The 16,196-nt window shown below is 53.2% G+C and overlaps 5 protein-coding genes across 5 annotated transcripts; 1 reads left to right on the top strand and 4 right to left on the bottom strand.

The window, feature by feature from the left end:
• Positions 1-1,575: 1,575 nt before the first annotated feature.
• J4E83_008806 (uncharacterized protein) lies at positions 1,576-2,966 on the bottom strand (the record flags this gene model as incomplete). Its single annotated transcript, XM_049335699.1, has 2 exons — positions 1,576-2,182; positions 2,233-2,966. The coding sequence occupies 2 exons, from the start codon at positions 2,964-2,966 to the stop codon at positions 1,576-1,578; spliced, it is 1,341 nt and encodes a 446-aa protein (XP_049185195.1).
• Positions 2,967-4,709: 1,743 nt separating this feature from the next.
• On the bottom strand, positions 4,710-6,389 carry J4E83_008807 (uncharacterized protein; the record flags this gene model as incomplete). Its single annotated transcript, XM_049335700.1, has 1 exon — positions 4,710-6,389. The coding sequence occupies one exon, from the start codon at positions 6,387-6,389 to the stop codon at positions 4,710-4,712; it is 1,680 nt and encodes a 559-aa protein (XP_049185196.1).
• Positions 6,390-8,824: 2,435 nt separating this feature from the next.
• On the top strand, positions 8,825-10,294 carry J4E83_008808 (uncharacterized protein; the record flags this gene model as incomplete). The annotated part of the gene is made up of 1 exon (XM_049335701.1): positions 8,825-10,294. One exon carries the CDS (start codon positions 8,825-8,827, stop codon positions 10,292-10,294), a length of 1,470 nt encoding a protein of 489 aa, XP_049185197.1.
• Positions 10,295-10,756: 462 nt separating this feature from the next.
• Positions 10,757-12,121, bottom strand: J4E83_008809 (uncharacterized protein; the record flags this gene model as incomplete). The annotated part of the gene is made up of 1 exon (XM_049335702.1): positions 10,757-12,121. One exon carries the CDS (start codon positions 12,119-12,121, stop codon positions 10,757-10,759), a length of 1,365 nt encoding a protein of 454 aa, XP_049185198.1.
• Positions 12,122-15,490: 3,369 nt separating this feature from the next.
• J4E83_008810 (uncharacterized protein) lies at positions 15,491-16,154 on the bottom strand (the record flags this gene model as incomplete). The annotated part of the gene is made up of 2 exons (XM_049335703.1): positions 15,491-15,928; positions 15,960-16,154. 2 exons carry the CDS (start codon positions 16,152-16,154, stop codon positions 15,491-15,493), a joined length of 633 nt encoding a protein of 210 aa, XP_049185199.1.
• Between the last annotated feature and the right edge of the window lie 42 nt (positions 16,155-16,196).

Raw genomic sequence — 16,196 nt, forward strand, 5'->3', positions numbered from 1 at the left:
GGTCTGTGCGCAGGTGAATGCAAACAGACGCGACAGCCAATGGAACGACAGGAGAAGGCCAAGCCCGGAGGCGGCAGCCTTGCGCGCCGTAGCTCCTCTGTCTATAAGAGTCTGCCCACCGTCTTCCAACTGCTCTCCTCACCACCCTCCACCTCACACCGTCTTCGGCTGTGGACTGGGAGAAGTCGAGAAGAGCTCAACCCGAGCTCAACGATATCGGAGAGTCCGACAAGGTAACTTCATCTTCACGAGAGCCCCTCGTTCACATTATTTGGAGCCGCAGGCGGGCTCCAGCCGTCCTCGCTAACAAGTCTTCTTCCACTCTTTTCATACAGCTTGTCCAATACTTCCTGATACCTCGGCTCACAAGCGTTAAGGATTGGGGTGGAGACGTTGACGGACGCTTACGACCCTGGTCTCACGAGGTGTCGTTGCGCTGACGAGCATTATGTGTCGGCACCTCAACGCTCAAATTCGATCTGTGGTTTTTGCAGTGCTACCTACGATCGACGGAACGGCGACATCCATGCACCTTCTCCACACTCCGCCAAAGGGAAGTGCGATTTCGCGTCTACCCTTTGCCCGTTTGTGGTCTCGCCGGGAGGTGGTGAGCAACGGTATCCTTCGGGATTGCTCATCTCACACGGCAGGAAGCAGGCGGAGCTCGTCTCCAGCAATGGACTCCGGTCCAGCTTCTGAGTGACAGGTACCTACGGGAAACCGGCTCGTCGAGTGGATAGTTGAAGATGCGGGAACGTGAGCCCGGTTACCACAACGAAGGTCTCGAGACCTAAGGTAGAGGCTTATTGGGGCCTTTACTGACGATCGAACGGCGGAACCAACACCCACCTTTTTTTCGTTGACATTGCTGCTTCATGCAGTCTGTTGAAGAAGAGACAGTGGATTGATACGAAGGGATTGAAGCAGAACTGAAAAACGCGCATCTTATTACGACTATGTGCAGTCGCAGCAATCATATAAGTGTGAGAGTTGAGATGATGTCGGCAGCTCATTGTTCAGCTGAGCCGTTACGTCACCCACTAACCGCATAGGGATAGTGCTGCGCGTCTTCCCAGCCCAGCACTGGAGGACACCATGAGCATCAAGCGCTTGATACGTGTACTCTACTCTCAAAAAAGTCGACAATGTCTGAAACCCGATGTGGCGATCAACATGTACGAAACCGAAAACCACGTACCCAGGACCAAGGCCCGCCCGTGCCACCAAAGACTCTCAGCACATCCATCAAACGCGCCGGAGCACCCAAACCTTTGAGCCTACATGCGCACAACAAACCACTGCCATCAGTACCTTCTTTACCGTTAGTCGCTTCAGTCACGGAAGAGCAGCAATTAAAACCATTACCAGCACCACCAAAGGACTCCACATTGCGATTGACCTTACTCTGGGTCGCAGCCTTCTGTGTGTGGTTTATCCTAATCGTGGTATTACTACCCGTAATCACAGAGAAGGACGCAATGCCCGGTTTCAACAATTGGCTTCGTACTTTACTATGAACAAAGCTACGTGGTCAGGGTAGCCTTACAGAAACCTCCATGACCACACATGAAAGGTCTACAACTTCGACTCCGCCTTGGTAGCATCCACCAAACTCTTCCTCCCCCCAAACCCAAACAAATACGCAGCAACCTTCCGCATCTGAATCTCCTCACTACCCTCAGTAATCCTATACCGGCGATGGTGTCTCCAGATATGCTCAAACGGATAATGCCTCGAGTACCCATTCCCGCCATGGACCTGGATCGCGCGATCCGCCGCCTGCGTACACAGTCTATTCGCGTAGTAATTACACATGGACACCTTATCGCCAATCTTCTTCTCAATCTCATTGTGCGGCATGGAGTCCATCTCCAGCGCCGTCTTCCGGATCAGCTGTCGCAGCATCTCGCACTGCGTGGCGAGTTCGACGAGCGGGAACTGGATGCCCTGGTTGTGCGAGAGCGAGGTTCCGAAGGGTGCGCGCTCGTTGGCGTATTCGACGGATTGTTGGACGCAGTATACGGCGGCGCCGAGCGAGGATGCGGCTTGGCGGATGCGGTTCTCGTGGACGAAGGCTTGGGCGACGCCGAGGCCGTTGTGGATGGGGCCTAGCGCGGCGGTCTCGGGGACCCAGACGTCTTTGATTGAGACGGTGGCGTGGTCGGTGGGCATGTTCAGTGTCCTGGGCGTTGTTAGCATGTAAGCTCCAGCGCTGTGGGGCCAAAGACGTACCACTCATACGACTCTGCCTTGAGCCCTGGCGTCTCTACCGGTACGACGAAGCACGAGATACCCTTGATCTCGCCGTCCTTCCCTGACGTCCTCGCAAAGACCGAGCAGTGTGTAGCGTGATGCATGCCAGTCTGCCACCGCTTGTATCCATTCAACACCCATCCCTTCACACCATCTCTCGTCTCCGGCCGCCCCTTTGTCGCCATGTGTGTCGCATCCGAACCATGACCGGGCTCCGTCAAGCCGAACGTCATCCTGAACTTGCCCTGCAGCCGCAGCGGTATGAAGTCCTTCTTCTGCTGCTCGTTGCCAAAGTTCATGAGCATGATGACGTCGGGGAAGTTGCCTACCATCGAATGCTCTGTCTGCAAGTCGTTGAACAGGCCCAGTCCCTTCGCGGCGAGATGCTCTCGGATGACAGCCATCCAGAGGTTGCTCCCTCGTCCATCGGCACTGTTCTGGCCGCCGTATTGCTTTGGAAGCGACAGTCTGTAGAAGCCGGCTTCATCCGCCAGTCTCCTCGACTCTGCCAATAGCTCCTCCCATTCCTTGCGCGGCAGGCCGCCGTTGTCCCAATCGGTTCGAGCGTGCTCGCGGCGGTGATCGAAGAAGCGGTTGTTGTCGTCTTTGTGTTGGAGCGGGGTGATCTTCTCGTCGATGAACTTGTCTAGATCGGCGAGATATTGCTTCAGATCATCGGGGATCGAGAAGTTCATCGTGTGCGACAGCGACATCGTGGGGGTCTCTTGATGGGTGTGGTGCGTGGGAGACAATAGGGCTGGTGTCAGCGATCTGGGTATTTCTCAATTGCGAACGTCAAGCTAGAAGCTCGCGGTATAAGGGCAAGCTTCGGGACGCGCATCTTGATGACTCGCTTGCTCTCAGTCGTGGAGTTGCTGTTCCAGGAGCGCTGCTTTGCGGGGAAAGAAGCACAGGCCAGGCGGAGGTGACCTCGGCCTTAGCGGGCGCGCCTCCAGCCTTCCCTCAACATGCGAGTAACGCGCGCACGACATCTCTACCAATGAACAATTTGTTCAGTCGCCATGGTCGCGCTGTCAGCATGGTAGACCTGCAAAGCTGGACCGTCGACAGTTCGCATAATCCGACACGCCATAGCTAAGTCCAGGAGGCGAAGAAACTGGTTCATACTGAGCTGCATTTAGTAGCCATACTATATCTACCCGCACACAGTATCTTTTGGTTGTATGTAGCGCACACTGAACTGCATAAAATATCTTCTTGGTACATTATGCTGCTACATATTCATCATGGTTCAGACTGGTATTCTCCACTTATCGCACTATCGCTACCAACGTATGGGCTTCGGCAGCGGTCTACAAATACAAAAAGTGCCTCTCGATACTAACATATCTCTTTCTCTTTTATCTTGCATCGCCACTCACCCTGTCATGGACTCTCAAATTCCCGAGGAGAACGTTGCAGTGGGCACGGATGTGATTCTTGACGCATCTGCTGATTCAGCTACTATCTATGCCTCCTGGCCCCACGAAGACGGAGAAACCGACACACGGGAGACATTCACCTCTCCACACCATCCTAGGGCCATCAAAACGAGAACGAGCATAGTTTTACTAGAGTGCAAAAGATACATAAACGGCTTCCCAGGAAAGGATAGTAAGGGGCCTAACAACGCATTCCACATGCGTATCATTGGATTTATTCTCGGTGACGTTCTGACAACGGAGGAAAACATCGACCGCATTTACCGCATGGTCATGTATCGCAACAACTTAGCAAGGCTAGCTATGCATCTGCTGGACATTGCCAATATTCATCGGCCTAAGGGAAAAGACATTTTCGACTTTGATCCAGACCTCTTCGAGCACCGGATGATGCCAGTGACCCGGTCTAGATGGCTCACTGCATGGCTGCAATTCATTACCGGATTGCTTCCCCTTCCTGTCCAGGATAGAGAAGAATCACAGGGCCCTTCGTGGCGAAAGCCACGTCGGTACATCGCTGCAGCTATAGCCCTTGATTGCTCTATCAAACATGAAGCAGATATAGAGGGTGTTGTGGAGCGTATGAGGAATTGTACGTATCTATGGCCATACCACTCTCGAAGTGATACTGACGACAGCATATAGGGTACGAGGACTATCTCAGGCACGCCAAGCCACACTTAAATCTAGATGGGGGGCAAGGCTGAGTGGAAAAGCTCAGCATCAGAGCCTGCGCAAATGGACCTTATATCCTTCCTTCGAGAAAGGCGCTACGAGGGCGAAGCATCAAGCCAACGTGTAATAGCCAGCACTTGGGACTGCCGAGTAACACCTACGGAGACACTTTGCGCATCGCTTGGGCAACGAAAAGCTTCCCCTGCATGTACGCACGCGCTTCGGTAACTACATTGTAACAACATACAAGGCATCATATAATACCAGGCTCATGTTTCAGATCAACGAGATAATCAACATAGTCGTCTCGTAGACCCCTACTACCCCGCACGTCAACACTCAAACCTTCCGAAAGCCCTTGTACCACCGCCTCTTCACACCATTCTGCTCCGACGCCAGCTCATCCTCCGCCCGAATCTGTTCGTAATCATCCGAAGAAACCGTCGCAAAAGACTCAGCCGATGAGTTCTCCTGCGACGTTCCCACGCCTGCGCTACCCCTACCAGTCCTTTCACCCGTGGCATTGAGTACCTGGAGAAGCTCCGCTTCTGCCTCATCTTGCGTCCTTCCACCTAGTTCCTCCGGCTTTGGCTTAGATCCGGCTCCACCCTTGATTCCCCCTTTCCCCTTCCCAATCCTGCCCACATCCAACCCCACTGGCACAGCGCTTTGCCGCTCGAACGCTTTCTTCTTCGGCGATGGAGCAGGCAGATCCTGAAACGGCTTCAGACCTGCGATCGCCTTTGTCAACGTCTCAATCTCGTCTTCTTGAGCATTGTTCTCACTATACACACTGCTCCCCACAGCCTCCTCCTCCTCCTTCTCCATCTTCACAGCCGGATCATCCATAACACAACCCCCCTCCCACTCATCCACTCCCGCCACTTTCATACCCGGAACAAACTCGGACGCATGCCGCTTCTCTTCCCGCGACGTGACTCTAGGAATACACCGGCTTTCCGAGTCGCTTATCCGCTTGACCAACTCGCGGGGGATATGTTGTTCGCTATCATCGACAGCCTTGTCTTCTTGGATCTCGCCCTCGAGTTTCGCAAGCGCTTTTGCTTGTTCTTCTGCGCGGAGGGCGAGGACGCGGTCGAGCGTGGGTGTGCGATCGACACTTCGTCGCTTGTTTGCTTTGCTCAGCGGAGACGGTGCTTCGTTGATCGCGGAAAGAGGGGTGGTGTATTGGGTTGGAGTTTCTGCACTCTTCCCAAACGAAGCTGTCCTAGACTTGGCCAGCTTCCCCGATATTGGCGGGTTCTCGAAGTTGAATCTAGGTAGAATTGGCGGAAGAGGCGCGCTCTTCCTCTTTACTAGTGTTGTCTTTGGCTCATGTTCTGGTAGCGATTGTAATGGCTGGTCTGCCTTGATGCTTCCACGCTTCTCTGTTGCTAGCTTGATCGATGTGTCCTGGCGCATCTTCTGATTCACGTCTTTCGTTCCGAGGAAGTTGTATTTATCTGGACTCCGCAGGTCGGTGTGGTTCCGTGGGTCTGCGGCGTCGAAGTAGGGTGTGAAATCCCTCCTATTGGCTTTGTTGTCTTTGGTAGCGGTCTTAGATGTGTTCTTTGGTGGGCTAGATGTTGGATGGGTTGCTTGATGTTGTGCATACGGTCCACCGCCAACGATTTCAGCATACGGATTATGCCACTGATGTTGCCCATACGTTTGAAGACCCGCAACTTGGTCCTGCTGTTGCTGGTCATGCGTAGTTCCAGTCTTCTCACCACCAAAGCCCTTCGCGTATGCTCGATCTAGATTCCGCGGTGTGGCGTTGGAGACATCGTGGATTGCGCCGCTTGCATCGTCCCAGTATGGCATTGTCTGCGTATCATATTGGAACGGATCGCTATTCCGCTGCTGCGGATTCCGAATCGACCCAGTATGCTGACTTTGAGGTTGCAAGATCTGCGGGGCGGGGTTTGGATCACTTGATGTTTGGACGTGGCCGCGTCGGTGTGGGTATCGGTTCTTTGGTCCGCGAGGCGGGTTCCAGTTTGGGTCTGGCTGTGTCATTTTTTGGGGGTTTGGAAGGGTATCTAGGGTGCGTGGGTTGAGGGGAGTCAAGTACAGTGGTTTCACAATGTAAGGGTAAGTGGTTTTTTGACTTGCTTGCAGGAGGTGGTTCGTAGAGTGTGGTGTACGAAAGAGGAATGAGGTTCTGCGGCGAGGTAGACGGATGTGCACGCCGTATGTGAGTATTGTGTGAGTGAATGAATGGGGGTTGTTGTGCGCTGTGTTGGCCGCCTGTTGCTCTGGTGATTTGGTCACTGATGAAAGCTAGTGTTGGAGAATGTGCGCTGGTCTTGAAGCCAGAAGAAGTCACGTCATAAGATCGGAAGTCAGCGCCGCAGAAGGCCATCAATAGTACCACCTAGCTGTTCTTCTAGTGATCACTTCAGCAATCATCCTGTCATACCGGTCAATCGCATTTACAACAAGATCTTTCCATCAACACCCAATTACTCAGAAAAGCTTCTCTTCATGCTGCCAATGTCAACGTGGCACCTTGCCATTGAAGTCCGTCGGAATGTCTCGCTCGACCTCTTCAAAATCTTCAGTCAATTCATCCTCATACTGTACCATCTCAAAGCTCTCACCTAAACCTCGTTCTTCATCAAGCCATGTCTTCAGCCTTGTGCGTGACGCGTCCGGCAATCTCGACTCGTCAGTGGGTCCGTTCTGCGTCTCATTGGCGTTCATAGCTTGTTCGTCAAATTGTGAGTAAGTAAATACCTGGCCAAACTTATCGATACCTTGAAGGGGCTTATGTGGCCTGCGAACCTGACCAGCGTCAGTGCTCCTTGACGTCAGCGCAGTGTTGAGGCCGGAAGTGATGTCTTCCATGTCCCCGATCTTAGATTGGCGTCTTCCTGATGCATCACGTATGGGTGCGTCGTGTGTACCAAATCGAACTCCAGATGTCCGTGATCGGCGTGCTATATCTTCAGCAGTGGGCTGAGGATTGACTGGCACATTTGGCCGCAACTCTTGTGTGCCGTAGTATATCCTCGAGCGCAGGCTATGCCGATCTATTGGCGATTGGGCTACATCGGGCGCTACAGCGCTTGTGTGGGGTACGGACGCTTCTAATTCGGAAATGGGTGGGAACATGGAGAGGCGGATCAGCTGCCTGTGGCGGGCGCGAGCCGTAGCAGAAAGCGAGTCGCGCCCACTGGGAAGTGAATGATCTTGCGACATGTTGAGAAGTGAGCAAAGGTACTGTATTGCTGAGCAAGATGGAATGCGCGAATGTTTTGACTGAAGATATAAGCTCTCAAATGAATGATGCGCGGTGTTGCTGGCAGTCCTGCTCCAGCGATGTTTTGGCAAAGCTACGACACAGCCAACTCAGACAACGCGCTTGCGTAGCCATTCCATCGACATCGTCGTGCGTGACAATCGCCATCGATAGCGTGGCCCTTCCAGTGAATCTGTATTGACGCAAGTGCCACCGGCGTTGAATCTTTGCCATGATATCGCCGTGCGCTGCTGTGATGTCGCGGTTTGTGAATGTTTCCTCCAACGTAGCGCGTCTAGGGGACAATTGTGTGCCACTCAGCGCAATGGCGACCGAATTCTGCAGTGTACCTCGGTGATTCTCGAGCAAAGGTAAGGGGCGAATATGATTACTATACAGGAAGAGAGCTCATCCATCGGTCACCTCAAATGCGTGGAGAGGTGGAGACGTGTAAATTGCAGGAGCGGGTGTTGTGGCGCGCGCCACACCCAGGCAAACTGAGCGGGTCAACTTCGTCCGCGCCAGCGTAGTACTTGTTTGCTATGCTGCGCGACCCTTGGTGAGATAATCAGAACATAATCGCAAAGTTTACCTTACACATCGTGCTCATGCGTGTCTACCGGTTGCGTGGTGATGAACACCCCTAGCCCGCGAAAATCACGTGGTGCGCTAGCTAGGTACGCGAGACGCCCTATCTGATGTTTCATCCTTCCCACATCTCCGCTGTTTCCACCAACGACTCATCGTTCGCGACCCAACGCATCCTTGCGCCATACCACAACATCCTGCGAACGCTTGATCTGGCACTGAGAAGCGCTTTGATGGAAACAATGTCCGGCTTGGCGCACGCGTGGCAAGACGATTGAAACAAAGCCGCTGCCAGACGGGCACTAGCATCGTGACGCCCTTGACATTGGTTCATGCCATTACGCATTTGGCAACATGGCCGTTACGGGAAGGATCGTAACTATTATGGATACGAAGCAGGTGTATGCGGTTACAGAGCGGTAGGTATATTAGGATTTGGGCTGCTGCATGATGCGAACTGTTGTCATCCGCTACACTCATTCTCTCGATTACCTTTCGGATATCCTCTCATTTTCTCTCGTTGAATATCTTGAGCGGAATCTTCGGCTGGTCTGAGTGACGTTCTTTACTTTCTCGCCCATACTACATTTGCCTCTTTCAAACCCCTTAACAAGACTACAACATGCGTTTCGAGATTATCGCACTCCTGGCAGCAGCCGCCACCTCGTCTGCTCAATCGGTTGTTGGCACAGCTTATGGCTACGGTGCTGGCGCGACTGGTGGAGGAAAGGCTGCTGCTGTCACCCCAACGTCAAACGAGGAGCTGGAGAAGTACCTGTCCGACGACACCGAGCGCGTCATTCTTCTCACTCAGCAATTTGACTTCACTGGCAAGACCACCTCTGGTGCTGGTTGCGACAAGACCACTTGCTCAGCTAAGAGCGGCGGCGGACAGTACTACTTGGGCGACCTCTCCTGCGGTGGCTCGGATATGACGCCCGTCAGCTCCATCACCTACGACGCAGGCGCCGAAACAGCTATGAAGGTCGGATCGAACAAGTCCATTCTTGGTGTTGGCGGAAAGGGTGTGATCAAGGGCAGAGGTCTCTCCATCGCCAAGGATGCCAGCAATGTCATCATCCAGGGCGTTGAATTCACCACGATCAACCCCGGCGTCGTATGGGGTGGCGATGCCCTCGACATGCAGGGAGGAAACACCAAGATCTGGGTAGACCACTGCAAGTTCTCCCTCGTCGGCCGCATGTTCGTCGTCAGCCACTACGACGGCTCCGAGGCAACCCTTTCCAACAACGAATTCGATGGTGTCACTACCACTTCTGCTACCTGCAACGACAACCACTACTGGACAATGATGATGATTGGAAAGACTGAGAAGTTTACTCTCGACAAGAACTACTTCCACGACGTTTCTGGTCGCGCTCCCAAGCTTGGTCAGGATGGTGTCAACAGCTACTTCCACGCCGTCAACAACTACTTCGAGAACATGAAGGGCCATGCATTCGATGCTTATGACGGCGTCAGTGCGCTTGTTGAGGGTAACGCTTTTGTCGCCGTTGACCAACCCAACACCGAGCACGCTGCCGGTGTTACCACCTTCGTTAGCAAGGGTGGCGATGCCTGCTCATCCGTCTTCGGCCGCGCGTGTCTCGAGAACAGCGTCGACTCTTCCAGCGGCGAGCTTTCACCAGGCTCATCCTCCGGCTTCATTGCAAAGCTTGGAAAGATCGACGTTCCCGAGCCGATGGAAGCCAGCAAGGTCGCCGCCTACGTCAAGGCCAATGCTGGTCCCGCAAACCTCGGTGCTTCGTCTTCATCTGCCCCCGCTGCGGAAAAGGTCGTCGATGCTGATGCCCCAGCCAAGGTTACCGAGCCTACCGTTGCCACTAGCAGCGCTACCAAGCCCAAGCCCGCGGCTACCACCACCGCGGCTGCTGCGCCAGCGCCTGCTGCTCCTACTGGTTCTGGATCCTCTGCCGGTGCTGCCAAACTCTACGCTCAGTGCGGTGGTCAGGGCTTCACTGGCCCTACTGAGTGCGAGGCTCCTGCTACATGTGTGAAGAGCAATGACTGGTACTCTCAGTGCATCAACAGCTCTTCCAAGTTCCGTCGCGCGCTTGGACGCTACTTTTAAGCGTTGAACGCATCGATAATATGGAAGACGAATGGGCAATAATACTGCGAATGGGAGACGATGTCAGGGTCTGAAAGAGACGATTCTTGTGTAAATACTTCTATGCCAATTCATTTGGCGTGCACGCCGTGTATATTCCAGTTCGATACAGTGCCATAGATGTAGTAAATTCTCATCGCTGTGTCGATCCTCCTAAGCTTTGCGCAGTTTTGTTGTCGATAATCTTCAAATGCGACACCACAAGTCATCTCTACCTTCCAAACGCCACGCTATGCAATGTGTACAAAGGAAAACCCACTGCCGAGCAGACCAATATGCCTCCAATTATGCTCCGCTACTCAATACGTAAGCTAGTAACCCCATCACTCTTGTCTCCGGCATCGTAGGAACTCAGCGGTTCCTAACGCTGCATTTTCGTGATTGTGCTTGCCATCGCCCTGCGACAGCCCGTTTCGTCCATCATTAGGGCTTCTCGACACTTCCATCTTGCTCGAGACTGATTTGCGCGTCGCTGGTCGTTGCTTTCGTAGCTTCGGCCACGATTCGCAAGACTGCAAACTTGCGTACCGTGCTTTCTGAACTGGCCGGTAGCTGTGGCTCCACAGCCGGTTCTGCTATTGGCTGGTATTCCTGTAAGCGCCTTGCAGCTGGCTTGAAGGACTTCTTCTTCGACTGCTTTCCACTTCCCTCCCGGCTATGGTCGTTCTTATCGCCTATCCGTTTCATCCAGTTCGTGTTAAAGACTGGGCGGTGCTGTTCATTCACCTCCGGATCGCGTACACGCGCTTCCAGGTTTGGATACTCCTTCAGCATAGCCAGCATATCTTCATCAATTCCCGATACTTCTCGACCTTCGCTATCAGCCTCAAACTCGCGGAGCCGTTGGCCAACAGCCTTGATCGCGGCGTAGGTGTACCGGCTATTCTTGCCGAGGCAGTTCCAAAGCGTCTCCAACTCTACAGCAAAGATTGGTCGAGCGAGATGGCACTCGGGGATATAATGATCTACTCTTAATGCATCTTTGTGGAGATCGAAGAGCTCCATCGTGCGAGCCAAGGAGCATGCGACAAACGTGTTCTTTGGGACGCGGATCTGCTTCATCGAGCTCATCGTCTGGTAGTTGCAAGCTCGCAGCATCCAAGCTATGAGAGCTTTCATAGCGGCCTTGCTAGCTACTCCCCGAGGTAAATCCATCTCTTGACATACTGGTGCGCCCTTCCAGTTCACGTCGTCCTCGCGGTGTGTTGTGCGGATGAACTTGTTGACCACCTTACGACCCAGGAACAGCACAAGCATCTTCTTTGGCACCTGATAAGCGAGCGTGACTCCTGTATCCTGTTCTACGATGTCCAATACCGGTCCGTTGAGCGCGTTCATTTTCCGCTCAGGCTGGAGATAAGGCAGCAGACTTTGCAGGGTGTGTAGGTGGCGTATGTCCTCAGGATTCGGATACGGGCGCTCCATACCTGAATACGCCGCCCAGCCTACCCACCCAAGTGTACTGTACGCCTCGACTGGAGAGGTATTATACCCTGACAGTTCATCTCCATCGCCGGGCCGGTAGCTTTGGTTGGCCATTTGACCATCTATACTGCCGTTGAAAGATTTTACTAGCGGGTAAAGAGTAGGACTGCAATTCTGCTGTGCTTCTGAGGTGCCATGTGCGGGGTAGCCTTTGTCACGACGTGCAAGATAGGCTCCAACGACGTCTCCATTCCGCTCATACGCTTCCGCGTCTGAGTGACCAGGCGTAAAGATCGCAGCCTTGGGATGCAGCTTTGATGCAGTGACGGTACCGTCAGAGTCATAATGATAGTACGTCGTCATTTTGGATGATGCTGCTCCCTTCTGGTTTCGCAATGTGGGTGATGGCTGACTGTCGAAACAGAGGGTAGAGGTGACGGAGTCGAAAGAACTTCTGCGACTGGAAGCAAATTCAAATATTGAGTTTGCCACTGAACCAGTCGAACTGTCTTGATTGTGAGTGTGCTGGAGGCGAGAGGCGGGTTGTGCGCCCGCTATGTAGTCTATAGCGAGAGGACACATAGCAGCGTGAAGCGACAGGGCTACTGTGAATTATTAATGATTATTGACAATGCGACGGCGTTGTTGCGAGACAGTGTTGTTGATGGGGAGAGGTGGAGTGAAAGGGTGAAGGATAGTCGCTGTTGAAGGTCGCTTGCGCCAAGCCCGCGCCTATACCTCATTCGGCTACACTTACCGGAACTTAGGTGAAACACCGCGCCAAGACATTGTCACGTGTAGTGTCCAGAGCTGCGGACGACGAATTGAGACAAGTTAATCAACTGCACGCATGCTATGAGACATCTATGAGAAACTTCCCCCATCGATCGAATCAAATAATCGATATGCATGGACACTTCCAGCATGGAGGAATGAACGCTGTGGATGCAAATACTCACTACCTAGCAGAACCGCACAGATAAGTTTCACAATGATCATTGCGAAAGATCTATATACGACAAATATGATGTAATTGGCGCCAGACCGTACAATCATGAGAAGCACGACACACGCTTCCATGCGTCTCGTTTCCGATCCTTCTTCTCCAATGTGACATCATCCCCAATGAGCGTTACATATTTGCCGACGAAGTAACCTTCGTCACGATCCCCAAGCCCATATTGTTGGCCTGTCGATGATAACAACCCGCTCTTCTGCCAGTCCGCCCGTCCACGACGCCGCGCAGCGAGTAAAGATCGGCGGGCTGGTCCTCCGAGCCATTGACCAGATGACTCGCGAGAGAAGGCCTCACCAGGCTCCCTGTCACCTCTAGCTAGAGCCGAGAGTGCGGCGGATTGATGTTTATCGGGATTCGGTGCGCATGAATTACGCTCATCTAAGCGCAGCGCTGGTGGGGTAATAGGAAGTGACTTCGCTCGTGGCCTAGGCGTGATAGGTGTAGAACGGACAGGGGTAGCTTCTGGGCTACGCAGATTTCCTTGCAGAATGCATTCTTCCGGTCCAGCATCGCTATCTAATCCTCCTATTGTGCCTCCGGAGTTAGACGACGCTGACGGTGTCTTCGATATGGGCATGATGCGTGTATGTCGCGGTGGAACGTCGTCCGCACTGACCACGCGGAGGTGTCGACGAGAAGGCATCGCATGTCGAGCGATAGGTTCTTCATCATCCTTATCTTCCGAACGACATTCATCGATGTGATCTTTTGCAGTAGCAGCGTCATGTTCGGCGAGAACCTGCTGCATATACGTCATAGGCTCGTTCAGGGTGGTGTCACGCCAGTTGGGATGTTCCGGCCTTGCCCCAGCTGCGATTCGCTGACGGCGCTCTTCAGCTTCTTCCGATGTTTCAAACCGGTACGCAGCGGTACGACTGCTCGATTCATCTCGGCTAGAGCTCCGTTCGTTGCCGGAGGGCAGAGTGGTGATGTGTCTTGGAAGTGACACAGTTGATGATTCTCCGCAGGTTTTCGCACTTTCCCGGCGAGTACACTGAATGTTGGTTTTCGAATCCGACTCTTTGAGGGTCCGCACGTCCACCGGATTAGAGTCCGACTTGTGCTCATCGTCGCTATACACAGATGACGAATCTGAACCGACGGAAAAGACAGCGCTCTGCCTAGATGGATTCATCGCTATCGATACCGGAGATCGCGATCTCGAACAACAAGCCAGTTGCAGATGAAGTAGCGCAGCTGCCGCTGATCATACAGCGTCGAAGTGGCCGGTGGCGTAGAATTCCTGCCGTTTGCTTTGAGGTGGATCGGAAGCGTGGCAGCAAACGGTGTTGATTGTCGCACCGTTGTTTGTCGAGTGCCGAAAAGGATAACGATACATTCAAGCGTGGCGAATTGCTATCGTGAGGTCTGAGAGTATTACCTAGGCTACCTCCGTGCGCTGATCTTTGTCAATGAAACAAGAGTACTTTTACTCTGACCCACGCTGCATCGCAGTGAATATTTCCCAAATATTTCTCCAGCCCACGGTATACCTAAGCACATGCAGGCTACCTGAACAAATCTTCACCTCGTCGCACTTGACGGAAGCAACCAACAACTCCGCATGATACATCTTAGTGATTTGGTCTGCTGGTTTTCACATCCGGCATACACGATCCGAATCGCTACTACTTCGAGTCACTCCGGCAGCTGGAGAGCATGTCATCAAAACACCCGAATACCAATCCAGCCACTTCATCAACAGCTCAGCAAGAGCAGAAGGCCAACGATTCCAGCGTCAGGGATCTGAGCGAGCGACTTACAGACGTCAAGATCGACATCAGCAAGAATAGCGCCATGGAGAGTCTGACGAAGGATCTAGCTTCCAAATGGGAGCCGTACGGTGCTCATTCTCCGCAGCCGAAAGGTGATGGTCGTGCACAAGGCGCTTCGTGACCACCGGATGCGGCAGCGAAGTCCAACCTTCTAGCAGAGACGACCGGAACAGCTGACGCGTATTGATGGGACGTCATGTAGACGTTGGCTGGATACAAATTTCATGCTTGGATGAATGTTGCGACCCATGACCTGGTACAAGCGGTCGAACGCGTATGACAGCGAGCTTTAGGGCGTGAAGACGATGCCGTCGCGAAAGCCAGGGTGATTCGAACGGTTCGATGAAAACGTATGTAGAAGACCCAACGACGCAATGCTGAATAATGCGACACCTGTTCTGATGCTGCCAGCGAAGTCGTGCTATGTTGGGTGGTCATGATGCAGCTAGGGGAAAAGAGGGAGCGACGCTAGCAACACGCTAAATCGCGCGATTACGTCACGCGTGCCGCAGCTCGCCGTCTCGAGCCACGCGACCCCAGAGCCCTTCACTCTACGTCCACTACTGAGATTCTCTGTTAAGTTCTCATGCCATGCACCACGTTCAGAGCCATGAAACACTTACACACACGCCATAACGGCAAGCCCGGCGCACAATGCAAGTCTTCGAGAATGCGTTCGAAACGCCTGCCAGTATCTAGCATAACGCATCTTGAGGCAATAGCGCGTTCCGTAGTACATTGCCCAGCTTTGCTCAGCTGCGGATTGGAAGGCCGACACCCGCATACGAAAGATGATGGACTTAGACGACTTCAACAGTTCACGACTCATTACAAACGATGCCGCATATGGTCTGACTAGATTCTCTTCAACTCAAGGGTGCAACTGCGCTACATGGATCCAACCCGTTTTGTGGCAAGGCGCTCATCATCTCCGGGAGCTTACTTGCCAAACCAGCACTGCAATAATCCCTTCGATCCGCTGACGTCGCCTCCGACCTTTTTCTTCTCTTCTGGCTCCGGTGTCGAATGGCGGGATACACGTTCCCAGTCATTCTCGTCGTCAGGATGCCGTGGGAAGTGGACGAAGCCGGTAGAACTCACCTCAACGGGTGCCATACCATCGATACTGTGGTAAAACCCTTCACACTTCTCGCTTTGCAAGTTCCCGGATAATGGAGCCTTTCGATGAGACCTCGGCATTTTCGGCTTGTGGCTATGAGGAGGCTTGTTCGAAGTTTCAGCGGGCCGTCGGGCCTGCTCATCAAGCATATCCCGTTGCAGCTTTTTCTCGAAGTCGTGCATCCGTTTATCGATACGTTCGCGCGCGATCTCCCTGGCCAGCTCGGAGTCTGGGGGCAGAAAAGCTTCTTTGGCAAGCTAAAATTTGTTAGCGACGAAGCTTCTTCACCTTTGGTGTGAAGCCTACAATGTCTCGCCGAAAAGCCGCCACTCCAGATTTGAACTCCGCAGATTTGCAAACGTCGCTTGACGCCTTCTTCTCCTTTGCAAGAGCTTTGGTAGCATGTCTGGACATGGCTGCGTCAACCATCTGGACGGCGTCTGCAACCATACGCTCGGCTTGTCCAATGTCTTCCTTTGTCATTGATGGCCGAGACGGATCCCTGGGCTGACGGCTCGTATGTCT

Source organism: Alternaria metachromatica (genome assembly GCF_023757995.1).
Source record: "Alternaria metachromatica strain BMP 0045 chromosome Unknown scaffold_27, whole genome shotgun sequence".
Classification (NCBI taxonomy): domain Eukaryota; kingdom Fungi; phylum Ascomycota; class Dothideomycetes; order Pleosporales; family Pleosporaceae; genus Alternaria; species Alternaria metachromatica.